Source organism: Pleurodeles waltl, chromosome 2_1 (genome assembly GCF_031143425.1).
Source record: "Pleurodeles waltl isolate 20211129_DDA chromosome 2_1, aPleWal1.hap1.20221129, whole genome shotgun sequence".
In the NCBI taxonomy this organism is placed as follows: domain Eukaryota; kingdom Metazoa; phylum Chordata; class Amphibia; order Caudata; family Salamandridae; genus Pleurodeles; species Pleurodeles waltl.
The window spans coordinates 159,252,779-159,270,786 of record NC_090438.1 but is presented as its reverse complement, the minus strand read 5'-3'; the positions used below and the strand labels follow the sequence as shown (position 1 = coordinate 159,270,786).

Here is an 18,008-nt window from a genome sequence, read left to right as displayed (position 1 = left end):
TTGTATATCTTTCCTTTCTATCCATTCCGGCAAGGAATTATTTCCAATATTTCCCAGGAGAGAATATACACCATTCCCTGGGGTATGAGTGCTCGCAGAGCTGTTTGTGATTACCCAGAAGCGTGTATGTTTGTGCTTGTGTTCAAACTTCCAGCACTTTTTATCCTTGGAATGCCCACTACCCTCCCACTGAAAATATTTACAGATGGTGAAACCTTCTTTTACGAGTGCAAAATTGTTTTTGAGAATTGCAAAAGGTGTTTTTCACTCATAAAGTATTCTTTGAAATATAGATGGCATTGATTTGGCATGTTTCCATTGTTCAGCTTGCTCTGCTTTTACAAGGTAACACTCAAGCACGATCAATAGCTGTCTGAGTAATCTCGTTTGATGATGAGATAATCCAACTTTACTCCATGCAGTACCACAATGTCTAGAAGAATTAATAATAAACAATAAGTTAAATAAGTAAGCAGTTAATTAGAATGTGTTAGATATGATAACTCTGCCAAAAGCAGAGGGTGTGCTGCCTGCCCTATTTAGAGTACATAGACATCAATACACTCTAAATCAGTGGTTTTTAACCTGTGGTCCAGGGACCGCTGGGGTACCATGAAGCCTACTTAGGGAGTGTGTGACTGCTTAAAAAACAATAATATTAACAAATGAATAAAGTATACATGTATTTGTTCAATGAATGTTTATTTATGTATGTTTTGTGTTGCTGTTAAAATCATCATAAATGCTTAGGCCAAAGTCCCTGCTTCCAGTAATGACTGTGTGGGAGTCACCAGATTCCCATAATGATTCATTAGAGGGTCCCAGGATTCCAGTAATGATTAAGTGGGTGCCCTCAAAAGTCAAAAAGGTTAAGAACCACTGCTCTAAATAGAGAGTATAGGATGTCTGCCACTTTTAGGTGGATGCCTGCATCCACAAAATTCTGAAATTAGGGTCTAAGCATTAGTTTCTTCTGCTGTGGGCATTAACAACTATTAGAACATTGGAATGTTTGGATCTCCATTGCAGACAATGGAGTGCTCCAGGCTTTTACTGGCCGGTAAAAGCCCGGAGCCAACATTCCAATGTTCTCTTTGTTCACAGCAAGAGCTGTGAACAAAGCCTCAGGGAGCCCGAGGGGATTTTAATCCCCTCGGGCTTCATGAGGAATTTGTTTTATTTAGTAGAACATTCTGCCCCCGAGTGGCAGAATGTTCTAATAGCCTTAGAACCCGCCGTAGCGGGCTCTACCAGCCATTAAAGGCCCTCTCCCTTGTTAAAGGTCACCACCTTCGGCTCGGGCCTTTAACATCGGAGCGGGCCTTTAATGGCCGGCAGAGCCCGCTATGGCGGGTTCTAAGGCTATATTAGAACATGGGAATGTTGACAACTCCACTGAAGACAATGGAATAGTTTTAGGCTTATAATGGCTGGTATAAGGCCGGAGCTTCAACATTCCAATGTCTGTCTTCATGTTTCTCCCTTTCAAATTTAGAACATTCTGCCCTTAGTAAGTGGAATGCTCTAATAGTCTTATAGCCCTTCTGCATTACCATTTGTTAAAGGCCCTCTCCCTTGTTATAGGCCATCACCTGCTCCTTGGCCTATTACTTAGGTTCAGGGCCTTTAACAACCGGAATTGCTCTCAGCAGCGGGTGGTATAAGGCTATATTCATTTCTCTTATTTTTGCAGGGCCTAGAGTATGAGTGCATAATGCAGGGTATGGCCATTTAAACGTTTTCAGTAAATGTCTGGTAGCATCCAGTTATCTGTTATACAACTCACAAGCAGAAAAATTAGGCAAATTTCCCTCATGCTCTATATTTCTGCTCAAGACTTTTATTAAATATTTTGATGCAGTAAACAACAGCATTCTCAGGCTCCTGATTGGCCCAGCCGGTCTTCACATTAATTGCCAGATGTTATATTAAGATTAGCATTTTACAAATGGTTGTGCAGAATCATGTTCAAAACTGTAATTTATGGAGGAAACCTAATATTTTAAACATATTACTTCTTGCTGATGATGAGCTGATATTTGCATGTTTAATGAATTTTAGTTCAATACAAACCTGTTTGTCTGTATCTGATTGTGCAAGTAAATCCGTCATACATTAAATGTATTGTTTTAATAACACCAGACGACTCTTCATAGGTGAATGTGACTTGGGTTGTGTCATAGAGGATTTCTGACAAACGGGACAATTTGGTGTATTTATACAGGACTCGGCGTCCTGTCCCAAGGTAGATTGTCTGGAGAAGTCGCCCATCTCCGCTGAAATCCTGGATGAACGAAGCGCTGCTGTCTGGTGGGTTGTATATGTTTCGATAATAGCCCACAGACAGCATGGTTTGCAAGCTGTGACGCATCATGTTTGGCATAGTTACAGAACTCAGGAAGTCAGAATGGTCATACTCAAAGACGTAACGCCGTTGGCTGTGCAGAAGGAGGTTGACAGTCTGAAAAGAAAGAATGCAAATTAGTTACAAAATACACTTTCTGCGGTCAATATTTGATAGCACAAGACCACAGCAATAGCTGCTTAGGGCTAATTAGTGGGTCCCCTGCAAACTCCACTTAGCACTACTTGAAGTGTGGGTATGGTCTTCTCAGTACTTGAGACGACAGATAATCTCTTCCATAATACAGAAAGCATACGTGAGGATGCTTCTCTAGGGCCTGCACAACCAAATGAGCCTTTACTTCATTATCTTATGAATGTCACATTCTCTCTTGTTGGAGGACAAGCACCTGTTTGATTAAGTCCCCAAACAAAGTGGGGGCTATAACCCATTCAGAAGGTTGTAACCTCATGTCAAATCCAGGCTGGGCAGTCTGCGTCTTCACACTGGAACATAAACCCTCCTACTGAGATTGGGGAATGCAGGGCTGAACAGGCTGTATTTTCCACATGGCATTTCCCTGGTGGGTTGGTGCCCTTGGAGGCCAAATTGAAAACCCAGGGCCGCTTCTGGAGCCTCTGTCTCTTTCCCTAACTTTCTGAGGTTAATTGCAGTAGGCCAGGGGAGGCTTCAAGAGAAAGAGAGGGAGGGAGTAGGGTGGAAGAGAGAAAGTCATCAAGGATGAAGAAGAGAGTGAGAGGAAAGAAAGGGAGACAGAGAATGGATGGATAGAAAAAGAAAGAAATTGAATAAGACAAAGGGAGTGGGGTTGGTTTGAGCATTTATACCTCAGCCTATTTTGGTTCCGTGGTCTGGCCCTGGGAGGTAGAGGGTTGCTTGAGTGGGGGCTAGGTAGCCTATTTTTGCTTACTAGGTCGGATGAGAATCCTCCAGTTCCTGTCCACCCTCACAACCAATGTGAAACAGCTGCTTTATGACTCTTCAGAAGACAACCCTGTGAAAGTGTACACTAACACGGGGACTCTGGAACTGTTAAGCATTTTAAGGGAACAATGGGGCATATTTATACTCTGTTTGCGCCGGAATTGAGTCGTTTTTTTTTACGCAATTCCGATGCAAAATTAACTCCATATTTATACTTTGACGTTAGACGCGTCTAGCGCCAAAGTCCATGGAGTTTGCGTCATTTTTTTGCGTGGACACCTACTTTGCGTTAATGAGATGCAAGGTAGGCGTTCCTGTCTAAAAAATTGACTCCGAGGCATGTGCGCCGTATTTACACTCCCGGGCAAAATTCACGCCCGGGAGTGGGCGGGTCACAAAAAATGACGTACGGCCGCTTTTGCGCCGTTTTTTAGCGCCTGGAAAAGGCAGGCGTTAAGGGACCTGTGGGCTCTGAAGGAGCCCAGAGGTGCCCTCCCATGCCCCCAGGGACACCCCCTGTCACCCTTGACCACCCCAGGAGGACACCCAAGGCTGGAGGGACCCATCCCAGGGACATTAAGGTAAGTTTTTTTTTTTTTTTGTTGTGGCATGGGGGGCCTGATTTGTGCCCCCCTACATGCCACTATGCCCAATGACCATGCCCAGGGGACAGAGGTCCCCTGGGCATGGCCATTGGGCAAGGGGGCATGACTCCTGTCTTTGCTAAGACAGGAGTCATTTCTATGGAGGTTGGGAGTCGAAAAAAATGGCGCAAATCGGGTTGAGGCAAAAAATTTGCCTCAGCCTGACTTGCCCCATTTTTTGGCGCCCAAGCTCCATATCCCCCTACGCCGGCGCTGCCTGGTGTACGTCGTTTTTTTCCACGCACACCAGGCAGCGCCGGCGGCTAACGCCGGCTAATGCCGGCTAACGTCATTGATTAAATACGGCGCCCGCATGGCGCTTCAGAATGGCGTAGCCGGCGCTAATTTTTTGGACGCAAAACTGCGTTAGCGCAGTTTTGCGTCAAAAAGTATAAATATGGCCCAATGTTTTTTGGATTCATTAAATAACTACATTATATCAAAATTAAACCTAACGTAAAAATGTCTAGTTTGGGTCACACAGGATATTAATCACATGAGTTTCTCAAACAGGCAATACAATCCCAAGCCTCACTGTAACGCTTGCTTTAGAAATATTGTGTATTACAGTCAAACATTATTTGCAAACATTACAACAAGGTGCTGCAAAGAGTAAGTGGCACTGTGAGGTTTTTCAAAGATGAGTCAAACTTGATAGAGTTAATATGATAGTGCCAGGAGTGTGAGTTTGGCTGTAGACCATTGTCTAATTAAAAACAATAGTTTGGGGTAACTACAATCTCAAGGTAGCCCACAGCTTACTAATAGTACAAAATACTTAAAAGAGTAAGGGCCCCATTCAACTTATATAATCATGATTTATCAACTCTGAACCAGACATTCTCTGTGAGCAAAGAGTGTAAAGTAGGCTTGTTTTTATCTGAACAGAACATCAATTCTTTTGGACACCACCAGTCAGCCTTGAGCCATTTTTGAGAGTATGCTGATGTATCCTATGCATATTCTAGTCATCTGGAAAAATAACTCTAGAAATAAATGGGGTGCTACCTCTAAGATGCCTGCTTCCTGTCCTGATGAAGATTCTTTGTATTTATTGCAATAGACATCAAATTATTTACATAGTGTTAGACCTGACAGCCTTAGGGTGGTCTTTCCCCTACTTTTTGACTGCCTCTCTTAATTTTTCTGACCTCATTTTCACTGGTTTTAGAACCCTCGACAGTTTACTTGTCACTTCTGACCATTGCTAAAGTGCTTGTGCTCTCTCCCCTAAACATGGTAACATTGGCTTCAACCCAATTGGCATAGTTAATTTACCTATAAGTCCCTAGTAAGGTGCACTATATGTGCCCAGGGCCTAAAATTAAATGCTGCTAGTAGTCCTGCAGCACTGATTGTGCCACCCACATAAGCAGCCCCTTAACCATGTCTCAGGTTTGCCATTGCAAGGCCTAAGTGTGCAGTTTCACTGCCACTTTGACCTCACCTGGGAAGAAAGAAACAACACATCACCTCCACTGCACAGTAAGGAACCAGCACATCACTTGTTTTCGGCACCTCACCTCCCCTGTGGCCCACATGATCTTTGTTTTTGAGGCATCCCAGCTACTTTGAGCAATAGAGATACATCAATTAATTCCTATAACTTAAGACTTGCTTAAATTTCTAAAAATTTAATCTTGACCAGTGTATTTTGGACCGTCATTGTTTTGCTCTTGTTTTATTCAAATAATTATCTTTTTTTTCTAAACTGGTGGAGAGTACTTTTTGTGGTGTTTTCACTGTGTTACTGTATGAGTTATTTCACAAATACTTTACACATTGCCATCTAAGTTAAGCCTGACTGCTCTGTGTCAAGCTACAAGGGGGTGAGCACAGGATAATTTAGGTTGTGTTGTGACTTACCCTGACTAGGATTGTGGTCCCTACTTGGACAGGGTGCAGAGCCCCAATTTCTAACACATAGGCAGTCTGGATTATAACATTTTTGCTTGCAAATAATTCCTACTCTTATTATTTTTTTATTATTATTTGAGCATTCTTAAGCTTTTGTACGAAAACTCATCATGAGCATAACAAAACTAACCATGAATGCCCTCTATTGGCATGTGCTTGGTATCATCTACACTACACTGGGAGACAGTGGTAAATTTTCAGAAAATAAATTTGACAATTTGGAATTCCGCTCAGACAGATGTATTCACACTTGTGGCATGGGCATCTGATTTAGGCTAATGCTTCAGAGTCATCAAGGAACTTAGATATGAAGGCATTCTCTTGTATTTGTATCTACCTTTATCATGTTTTGCTGATCTTTATGAATTTTGTTGCTGCATTTTGTACTGTATGCACTTTTCCCTACCTAGAGCCTTGCTGTTTGTGCAAAGCTAAAGCAGATAAGCTTGGGGTTCCTCACAGAAACCTTGTTACTTAATTAGAACCAGATTATTTTACCTTTGTAAGAGCTCATCCTTTGCCCACATTCTGAATGCACCCTCTTTCTCCCCAAGATTAACAGCTCACTTTTCTACAATGATGATGCCTCCAAGTGAGATTCATGACATGATGTGGGACAATCTATCTTAATTATCTGTGATACGATGTATTTTGTTAACATAGTTGAATGTGTTGTACGTGATATGTTTGATGAACTTTCTTTAGGTGAGTAAGTTTATTTTATGACAAGTACAATAAGCACAGTATGATAGTATCACTGTATCTATAGAATTATTGCCGTCCTGCTAGGTGGGCTCTATTGAATTAAATCAATATTGTGCTTTATATACCGTTAATACTGTTATGTAATTTAATGTTCTTTTTATGTTACAGTCTTTGAAGACTCAAATTGTGCTGAATGGAAAACCTGGTACATATCATAGAACTAAATGAACAATATGGTGGTTATTTTTCACCTTTGTGCTTCAAAGACACTAATTTTGTATAGTTATATGGATCTAAATAGGACATGTTATATTAGACTTTTCTTATCAGTGTCTGGTGAGGCATAACTTCCTGGAACGTAAGGCGAGACAATTTATGGCTCCTCGATGTTTCAACCCTCTAGCTAATACTAAACACTTGAGTGTATCCAGTTTGTCGAACAGAGTATGATTTCTCAAATTACTTGGTATCTTTTATCTAAAAGGACAGTAGGGATTTGACTCTACAGCGCCTCCCTCAGACGGTTAGGATTACGGGGTGCTTTTTAGTAACTCTGTAGATAAAAAAAGTCTATTTATGGATTCAATGTATTTGTTATTGTTTTTCTGATATTTCTAGTTATTATAAAGACTACATGTGAGTTATATATTTTGCATTAAATTAACATACTTTGAAAGTAAATAACGGTAAAACATTGTTTATATAAATGATGTAGTAGATTTTATTTCCGGTGCAAGGGTTTGATATTTTTTAGATCTCATCTAATGTTGCCTACTTACTCTAGAAGCAGCTTAGGTCACTAGCAATCTTGGGCTGCAGTAGCGATATTTATTTTTTGCCCAATAGGCAGGAGTGAACTTGAAAGCCTTGATTAGCCCGGTGGGAGAACTTTGGTGTTCCAGGCTTTAGGACTCTTGTGCAGTCCTGCACACTGTGAAAGAAACTGTGAATAGGTACCATTAAGTGGCCAACATTTACTTAAATGGGAGACCAGGAGGCAGGAGCTGCAACACATAAGTGGCAATGCACACAAAGTCTTTTGAAATAGGTTTACAGTTAAGGACTTTGAAAAGCAGCTAAGTGATCACATGTAGTGACGTGGCTGTAAAGCATTAGGGAGTCAGCCATAATGCAGCTGGCTGACGGACCATTTGTCTCCTAGGGTTAATAGCCAGTCTCCTCCTGCCCAAGCAGCAATAGTGTGAAATGTCTGATTTTCCAAGGATAAAAGAGTGCTCGGGTGTTTTTTTTGTTTTTTCAAGGCAGACAGGCTACAGAAAAGGGGAAAGATATTTACTAACCATGAGGGTTCAGCATCAAGAGAGGCGAAGACATTTTAACACCAGGGGTGGCTCCTCCACAATGGTGGAGGGGTGTCACCCCCCGGCTAAGAGCCATAAGATGAAAAATAAAACTATAGCTTATTATCATTTTATTTTACATCTGCTGGCTCAGCAAGCAGTGCAGGAGAGACTTCACCTAAGTGTGCATGTGTGTTTGGATGGCCATCTTAGACCAGCCAAACACACATGTGCACTTAGGTTTCTCCAACCTGGCTGTCTACACAGCCGGGCTCGAGAAACTGCACAGACTCCATAGTTGTGTCTGAGCTGCAGTCCGAGCCGCTCAGACCAATCCTGATGCTGTTTTCATGCCAGGTTTAGCATGAAAGCAGCGCGGGGATTGTTGGGAAGCCTATGCTGGTGTCCCAGTGAATGCTGGGACACCACTAGAAGAGGAGTGACGAGTGAGGTGGCAGGAGTCAGAGGAAAAAGTACGTTTAAAAAATAAATAAAAACATTTGTTTTTTCCCCCGTCACCATCATCCTCCTTCCACCCCACCATTGAGATTTGTGGTGGCCGCCGCTGTTTAACACACACGGATAACAGGTTAGGTGCATTGGGGTAGGAGAGCTATTAGGTAGAAGGGTTGGTTAAGGGGACAGAGTTCTTCTTCGAGGGCCAGACCAGTCGCAGATGTATGATTGCTTTCGTAATGAAGACGAACTTAAATAGGATCTGTAAACCAATGTGTTTGGTCCAAATCCTGTGACGGTATTTTTGGATTTAAACATGCATGCACAACCTAATACAATGGACATGTCAGAATCTGCTGAAACAATTAATACATTCAGATATAAGGGCAGTAAATGATTGGAGTGATGCTGGAGAATTTGTAGAATGATGCTTGTGTGTGCACTACCAATCCCTTTAAAAATAGAGTGGTAATCTTGTAACGTTGCCCTCCATGGAATACCTTATCTATTGTAAATTGATTATCATACCTTCTACCAAAGGCCAAGTTCACCAAGAGATCAAGTATATTCAAAGAAATAAATGTATAAATGAACTGTGGATGCTGTGTTTGTTTTAAAAGAGTACATAGAGTGCGTTTTGTTTCAACAAACTTAAAATACCCGCGTTTGGCAGATTGTTAACCATCAATAAACAAAAAGATAGTGGTAGGATCACTACCCTGTCAATGTGCTATTTAGTTCTATAGTCCAGAACTGGAACGTGACAATTTATAAGAATATTATTCGGCCAAATTGTTTCATTAATATGTTTACCTTTAACTTTTATCAATTAATTTTTAACTTGCCCTAAACATCCCACACATTTGAATCTATTCTTAACATTATGTGAAGGTCGGGCATTGTTGCTTCACTTGCATGGATAATTAGATCTCTGCAGGAGCAATTTCACAGTGGATATAGGAAAATCTTTGTGTCAAATATTACTCGGCTTTGTCATATGTCAAAATTAAAATTACCGTCTGCGGAAAGTGCATCGCTATTCATTGGAGAAATAAGCTCATTAACGACGCCTATCATAATATAAGCACTGAACATATCCAGGCGCTGCCTGGTAGTCCCCTTGGTGCTATTTTCCTTGGAGCATGCCATCTGTTCACTCACTCCTGTGATTATTGCACTGCAGGTACAATCAGTGAAATCAGTTTACAGACAGATGCCCTACTTCATCCAGAGCAGCCAAGGTCAGGTGATCACTTGACTCTTTTATGGCACATGACACTTTAGTTCTTTTCTCTTCGAAGTGGAAGGGAAGTCAGAGTTGAAGGGTATCACATATTGGGCCAAATGCAATAAAACATATTAGGAACAATGTTCACAATTTACGCAAAGTTAGAAAATTTGCAGGTTCCAAAACTAAATGCATATTTGGCAGGACCAGGTGAGATACACCTCTTTGTGCAGCTGACCTCCTTGTGGATGTGCATGAGTTGGATGTGTTCCTTCCACTTGTATACTGTTTGGAAGGTCTGTGCCTTAGCAAGGACAATGGCCTGATTGAAACAGCAGGACTCTGTCCCTATAGCCCAAATGGTCAAATGGTGACAATGAGTTTCAAATGGCATGTTTCCCTAATTCCCAGCAATGGTTTTTGTGAAAAACTCTCTCTTCCTATGGTGTTTTCCCAATTACTGTTTTCGCATTTTGGATCTTTAGGTTTTACGTCCCTCCACAGTTTAAGACCTATTCAACAGACTTTAGTGACTACAGCCCAGTTGTACAAAGCGTTTTTTACAGTCCCAAACACTAATTTAAGATTTGCGATGGTGAAAATGATTTTTCGAATGTACCAATTCCACTTCAGGAGAGAGTAAACTTTGACTGACTCCAAAAATGAGATTATGACCACCCTACCGATTCGGTATTTGGAAGAGGTCTGTTGTGTGCATCCCCTCTAAGTACTAATTCAACATGTGATGTATGAATGTTTTGTAACTGTAATACAGTTGCAAAACATTGAAAAGTTGCTGACTCGTTAGTTGGGGTAGTAACTCCATTGTAAAAGGGGTAGGGGCCTGTTGTAAAATATATCCCAGTAATCCCAGTACCTTTTTATAAAATTATAAATACCACTGTTGCCAGTCTCTAAGAAATTAACAAGAACTGCTCACACTGTTATGGCCTTTTTTCACTTAAAACCCTTTTTATTTAGTTGACATATGCTGTCTTTTCATGTGGGATAAAAAGTTCATATTTGCGGATTCGAGAACAGCGGGGGACCTAAGAATGCCCTTCTGCAGGCACCAAGGCGCAGTTATCCAAAATATGCGCAGCTTTGTTGGCCAGCCACTCAGCATTAATCTGTTTGGATTTTTTTAAAGTCATAGATATTCAGTAAAGTCTAATGTGAAAACAGTACAACCTTCTGGAGCCATTAGTAGACGTAGATTTTGACTTTATCTTGTTTGACTGTTTTAATAAAAATCAAGGTTTCAAACACTAATGAGTAAACTTTGACTCGGACTATCTAGCGCCTTACATACAACTTCAAGTGCCCATTGGTTGGCTTTGCTAAATGTTTTGGTCCAATGTGGCGCTTTTTACGCCAGATAGTCAATCCCCATGACGGCTTTGGCCTCGCATACCCAGAAACTTGAAATTATCTTGACATTTTTATTTCTGCCTCATAACTACCCGACACACAAGGAACTCTGTAGCTGGTGCCTTTAAACCCATAAGTTATTTGGAAACACAGTGCCCCTCCACTCCTATGAGGTCAGTGCCAGGTGCGGCTCTGCAGGTCGCACCACCTTAAAGCCGGCCTTGATAACAATGAAGCCACCATGTTAGGTTGGCAGGGGCCAGCGAGTGAGTCTAATTCTACTGAAACTCTATCTCAGTGCTTCAGACCAATCTTGCACAGGCATTCTGTAATCTCTGTAGCCTTAGGGTGCAGGATGAGGTAACTAAGGAGGCCAACACATTTTTATTTTATTTTACTGAATGCGTTTATTAAGTGCAAACCTAGGCCCATTTAGGCATTAGAGGACTGTACCTAGCAACAAGATACATATCCCATATGTTGGCAAAAAACAGGTACATCTACAACAAGAATTGTAGCCATTATAAGTGGGAATTATAGTTGAAAGCACTACAAGGCAAGTCTAAACCTCTGAGGTTGATCTTTGACAAGCGGTTAGGTGAAGTGCCACTATTAGTCACATCTAAGTGAGAAAACAGATCCTGTAGCAACAGCGCAGGAGTGGCCCCTTTGGGTCTACTCTGTTTTTCATCTCATCCAGTACAGCGGTCACGATCAAAGCATCCCTCTACCAGGTCTGACTCCTTGCTTGAGTAGATGCAGTGACTGATTGTACCCCCAAAAAAGCTGAAACAGTTTCATGACATTAATTTCCATCAGCAATGCAGAATGAGGGACATTTAACATGGCTTTGAAGTTGGATGGGTGCAGTGTGTCCACAGAAGGATTGTTCAATGAGCTGTTCCAAAACACCAGTTTATCATTTTAGCAACCTGGTCAGTGACAAAATCCTGTCACTAATTCCGACTGGAAGTGCTAACCCCAGCAAGACTAGCTAGATAGTTACAAAAGGGAGTGTGGTAGACACTGGACAGTGAGTCAAAGTTTTTACTGGCTGAAGGTCTCGCAGATCGTAGTCATATTGGTGTGATTCACTTTTGCATGAGACGACCACATGGATGTGGGTGGCTTTGCTGGTTTACTTACTTGTTTGGTGAGCGCGCCTTATTGTTCATGCATAATTCTGGTTGGTTGTCAGCAATGGGGTGCTACTCACTTTCTACTAAACCAAAAATAATAAAATCCGAGGCAGCATTGCAGGACCTATGTGTCCCATGGAATCCCTCACAAGTAGGTTAATTACTGTATTTGCTCTGCAGAGCTTGATATGCTATGTTATGTTAATGTTATTGATAAAGAGTAACGTATGACAAAGTATCTTGGACTACAAAAGTAAGAGCTAACTGAAGACTGACTGGGAACGTTACTATTTACAACATCAGTATAGATCAGGTTACACATAACACCAATATAAACAATATTCGATTAACCGTGTATATTTTAAGGTTGAGCAGAGTTAAAATCACTTGGCAAACTTATGACAGGTTACCAAATTTTACACTGTATGAAGTTGAGAAGTGTGTCTCATTCATAAAACGTTGCAATCTAAAAAGTAGTGCTTTGTTCATCTTTCGCTGGCAAAACTGAAGTCTGGTTAATTTTTCACACACATGTTAAACTTGTGCAAAGTTTGAGAAGAGTCCTTGCAAAGTTTTTTGTTTTTTTTTAACTGTGCTTATTCAAAGTCCTGATGTTTCATGCATTGAAAATGCAGAAGAGATTTCCCAAATACACTTTGTCCAAGCATAGAACATGCATCCTAAAACTGTGCCTTAGACATTAGCTGTCGGGCTGAACAGACTAGACATTTCTATTTTGATCCATATTTCTAAAAATACTGATTATTTTTATTGTAATTGTTCGGTGAGACTATCCAGAAGGAATGCCCCAGAGATGTGTTAAACATGAACTTGAGAGGTAGATTCAATTCCCGTACTGCGGGGATCTTAAGTCAGGTAGAGTGCACGGCAGCATCAAACGTGTCAAGCTTTGAGTATAGTTTTCACTTAGACACATGATAGAGACGTTCGAGGGAGCAAAAGGTAACACTTTATGAAACAAGCACCTTTTTTTAGTTAACACAATGGGCCCGATTCACAAAGGTAAACCTAGGCCAAATGTCTAAGGCCCATATTTATACTTTTTTAGCGCCACATTTGCGCCGCTTTTTGACGCAAAAACGGCACAAACTTACAAAATACGATTGTATTTTGCAAGTTTGCACCGCTTTTGCATCAAAAAATGACGCAAATGCGGTGCTAAAAAAGTATAAATATGGGCCTAAGTTTAGACCAAAAGTCGAACTTTACTAGAGTAAAGTAAGACTTTGGTCTAAACTTAGACGTTAGGTCTAAACTTAGACTTTTGGTCTAAGTTTACCTTTGTGAATCAGGCCCCTTGCTGGTAGGAACCTACCATTTAGTACTTCCAATATCTGTGCAACAACTTAATCTAATGACAGACAAAGACATTCCTTCTGAGTCCTGGACTTGAAGACCTGTTTGCCATGTCTTTGCCAATTAATCTTTTATATATAAGGGCCTTGAAGAAATGGAGCAAGGAGGCAGTGGCTGCCACCACATCAGCATCATGCACCCCCAACTGCAACCACCTTTACCAGGACATTCACGGAGCCTCCCTTTCAGATGTGTATGTCCAGAGGAAGAGAAGCTCACATGTGGGCAATTGCTCTACTGGGAGGCGGCTGGAGATATCTCACAGCCTGCTTAGGACTGGCAGAGTGCCTTCCTCTGTGTCAGTTAGAGCTGCTGAGGACGAAGGTCCCTCTAAATAAATGTAGCTCTTCCACCAGGCAGATTCACTGGTGTCCAGCGGCAGAATAGAGCCTGATCAGAGCACCATGCCACCCCTAGATTGCAAGGTGGGCCATGTTATTATGCTATTTATCCTGCCAGCTGTTGATTAGCAAGGTGCTAATGAATTTATTGTGTGTTCTGTTTAGTGCACCCACTGACGATTTTAATCAGTACTTAACAGATCTTATATACACATTTTTCTCTGTGCATACAACAGATTTCAGACTGCTAATATGAAAATGGTTAGAGGGACATAGGGCCTTATTACGAGGGTTGTGGTGGCGGTTGGACCACCGCAAATACGGCTGTTCGACTGCCACATTACGACCACAGCAGTAGTGCGGCGGCCGGACCGCCAGCACCGTCACTTTTCTCTGGCATGACGGTGTGCCAGTACTGGCGGTCCTAATCCGCCAGGGTAGCGCTGGGGATTTTGACTCCCTTCTCAGCCAGCGGTTTCATGGTGGTAGCACTGCTATGAAACGGCAGGTGCAGACAGGGTGCAGGGGGCCCCTGCACTGCCCATGCACTTGGCATGGGCAGTAGAGGGCCCTCACTGCCCAGCCTGTTGCAGTGCTCACTGTCTGCTTTGCGACAGGTGCTGGTGCAGCCTACGCACTACAGCATTGCTGCCGGCTCTATTACAACCCGGAGACAATACTGTAGGCCATTTCCCGTTGGGCCAGGGGGTGGAAATTCTGTTTCCACCTGCTGACCCAGCAGGAAACCCGTAATGGGGCCGGCGGGGAGGCGGCCGCACTGGTGGCAACCTACCCATTGGGACACCAGCGGAGGGGCTTTTCTGTCCTCCAAAGTCGAAATAACCCCCAGAGTGTTGCTTTAATATAACTCTGATAAATATTTTGAATGCCTTAGAACAGTATAACAAAGTGAAATAAATACAAATACACCAGTAATTTGAAACTACTATCACAACATTTGTTTATGGCTCTAGAAAAGGCTCTGAGAGCAGCTATAGAAATCAGGCTTTGACTCATTGCATAACTATTTATAGAAAACAGTTAATTTGGAACAGGGTTTATGTACCATGGATGGGTTCCTGAAATTAGTTTTTTTTTTAACACACACACAACTATTTTTCTTACACTTACCTTTTCTGAGTATGTGTAGCTCCATATTTTACCGTCTGCCCAGGTTCTAGAAACAACCTTTCCATTCTGGTCGTATTCCATTTTTTCAGTCCAGGTCCCTCTTTGAATGTAGGTCACGAGGCCTGAGGGTGAATAGGTCACGTTAACCTCGTGATACTTGCTGCTCGGGGACCACTGGATTGGGCGACCAATTTTATCATACAAAATCCGGAGAGTGAATTTCCGGTGGTCATCGTAGATCTTTCCTGTTCTGGTGACGTGATCAAAGTCAATCGAGAGCAGGTTTCTATTGTGAGCCTGAGCAGGAAAAAAACAGGAGAACTGTAAACACATCACACAAAGCGATAATGACATTTGCAGATCAGTATGTCTGCATGCCAACTGCATGTGTAATTGTGTCTTTTCACACGCCATTCAGAGAACACAATAATCAATCACAGCTCTAAAAACTCTAAAAATAATTATACTTATGTGCATTCAGTATTCTGGAGTAATGTTACCAGTTACATAAAGCACATTTTGTGACAAAGTTCGAGGTTATTCGCATGCAAAAAAGGAAGCATTTAATGACAAATGGAAGATCAAATCCAGCAGAGGGAGAAAGCATAAAAATATTCTCTACATTGGTATGCTTCCCCGGACCACAAAAGAACCATTTTCAATATATGACGAAAAGATTACAGCTCTCCTTTAAATCCAGCACTTCTCTGTAATAAAAGGGCTGCAAAACAGCGTAAATGAACTGAAGGAAATGGGCTCTTACCAGTGGTTTGGTTCTTTCCATTGTATGACAGGAGGAGCTTCCAGACAAGGAAACATACGATATGAATGCTAAGAACTCAATGGATTCAATAGACACAGACTATATAAAACCAGTCCGCAAAATCCTGAGCCCTTTCAGTGGTGGCCTCCCTCTTGACTCCGTGATCACGTCCAGCTTTTTTATTTATTTATTGGATTATTTATTAGTTTAATTATTTGTGGGGTGTTATGCAGTACAAGAGCAATCATTGCAACATTCACTCTATAGGCTGGTTTGAACATTTACCGATGGCCTATTATTGCCCTTAAGCACAAACCAATAAATGGATGTTACCCTAGTATGATCAGTTGTAGAGGAATAGAAACCATTTTCCAATGTGATTTAAGGAGGTTATTGATGACCTCTACCAATTTGTCAAACATCCCAAGAGAATCGGATTTATTTTTGTTTTTTTAGCCGAACCAGACCTATGCTAGAACTATGGTCACCTGAGCACTAGATAAGACATTTAAAGAGATCATATATCTCCACAGCCATTGGTGCACAGATTAAGTCCATATTCACAGCACGAGAGTCAGAAAACATAGGGAAGATGGAGACTGTCTCACTTCAAAACAAACTATGATAGTACAAATGCAGACAAAGCCTAAAAATACTGAGACTGTTTGAACAAACTGCACAGTCAAAGCTGTTCCGAAACTCTCACGATGGGCCCTATTATTTAAAATGGACCAGATACCTGGGCAGGTGACATTTATCACTGCCTGTAATATTCACTTCTTGATCATAAAATAATCACCCATATATTAGCGCCTATTACATTCATTTAATGTGGAAATTTGGATTGCATGTGGATTCCTTTGCTCTTCTCTCAGCAGGTCCCTTGGACAAGTCAAAAAATGACTGTCAAGTAAAGAGGTTGGCAGCAGTAATCCATGAGCTAAAGTATCTCCTGGCCTATATAATAAGGATATTGAAGGTCACAGAAGAGTTCTGTGACCATATGGAGGAAAGATGCTGAAAGCCACAATCCTTTGTAGGGTCATGAAACTCCAAGATGACTTGAACTATCCTTGTAATGTATGGCAAGGTATTTTGTATTATAAAACATTGTCATACGATCACCTTTCCCACAAGTCACTTAAATCCTTGGTGCATTGCCCTGTCATATGAAAGAGACAGCATGTTTGCAAACGTAAAGAATAAAAGTAGAATCACTAGTGCAAATTTAAACACTCAAAAAACAGTTACATATTTAACTCAAAAAGATATTAGAATCTGTTTGATACAAATCTGATTTTAAAAACTGCTGCTCGAAATGTGCAGAAACATGCACAGAGTTTCTGTCTTTTCTCGAATTACCTAAAGCATGCAAAAAATAAACATGTTGCAATAAATATCTCCTTTATATTTATCACTGTTCATCTAGAAAAAAGAGCAGGTGAAGGAAAAGACATGCTTTGTGTTTTTTAAACTGCAGCTTAAATTGTGCTCAGTGTCATCTCTTTCCCGTTGGCTAAGGGGTAATAAGTTATTACAGGTAAGCAGCTACTTCATTTCCTTATCACAGGTCACTAGGCGCATCAAAAGTCGCCTGTAATAAGGACATTAGAGACGTTTTTACACAGGGATTGCGGAGTCTCGAATTCAAATTAAAATAAAATGCTTGAAGGATTATTTTTAAGTGTTTCGTGTTGTGCTAGTATTCACAAATCAGTGCCAATTGACACAAGGCATTTTGTCAATTTTCTTATCATTAGAAAAGCCCATAGGTGCAGTTCAAAACAGCACAGCTCTACTTGGGTGACCATGCAGTACTTAGGACATCTAGGGCTAGTGTTCCTGTTACTATCACCCACCAAGAAGATGCTTCCCCACAAAAAATATGTTTTACCTCGTACCACACTCACCTTTCTTATTCTGGGCTCTCCCTTTCGCTCAGGGAGCCAACATATCACATGAGTATAGAGTCAATTTTGTTGCTCATTGCTTTGACATCTCTGGTAGTGCAAATGTCGGAGTATTTATGACATATAGGATTGTAAGATGCAAGATATAAGAGGGTAATGACAATTAAAACATCTACTCTGCAGCTGGACTCACACAGAATATCATAACCCTTCCCCATTGTTGAGTGGCCCATGTCGCGTGTGACATTTTCAGCGAGCCTGACTTCTTAGATGACAGAAGGGTTCTTTCTGGGAATTGTAGTTACATTCTTAACATGGTTGACATGGGTTCAACAGTCGCAGTATGCAAAGTGCTGTTGATTAAAATGCTAGGACTGGCTGACAGTGTCATATGTAACACAGCCGGACTGGACTGACAATCCTGTCACTGACATTG

The 18,008-nt window shown here is 41.4% G+C and overlaps 1 protein-coding gene across 2 annotated transcripts in view; it reads right to left on the bottom strand.

The window, feature by feature from the left end:
- TENM1 (teneurin transmembrane protein 1) overlaps positions 1-18,008 on the bottom strand; it is a 1,758,425-nt gene that overhangs the window by 34,626 nt on the left and 1,705,791 nt on the right. For both annotated transcript variants that reach the window (XM_069211839.1, XM_069211847.1), the window contains 2 exons: positions 14,900-15,196; positions 2,074-2,461 (listed from right to left, as the gene is read on the bottom strand). In XM_069211839.1, the coding sequence (XP_069067940.1) occupies positions 2,074-2,461; positions 14,900-15,196 (685 nt within the window). The remainder of the gene's footprint in view (positions 1-2,073; positions 2,462-14,899; positions 15,197-18,008) is intronic.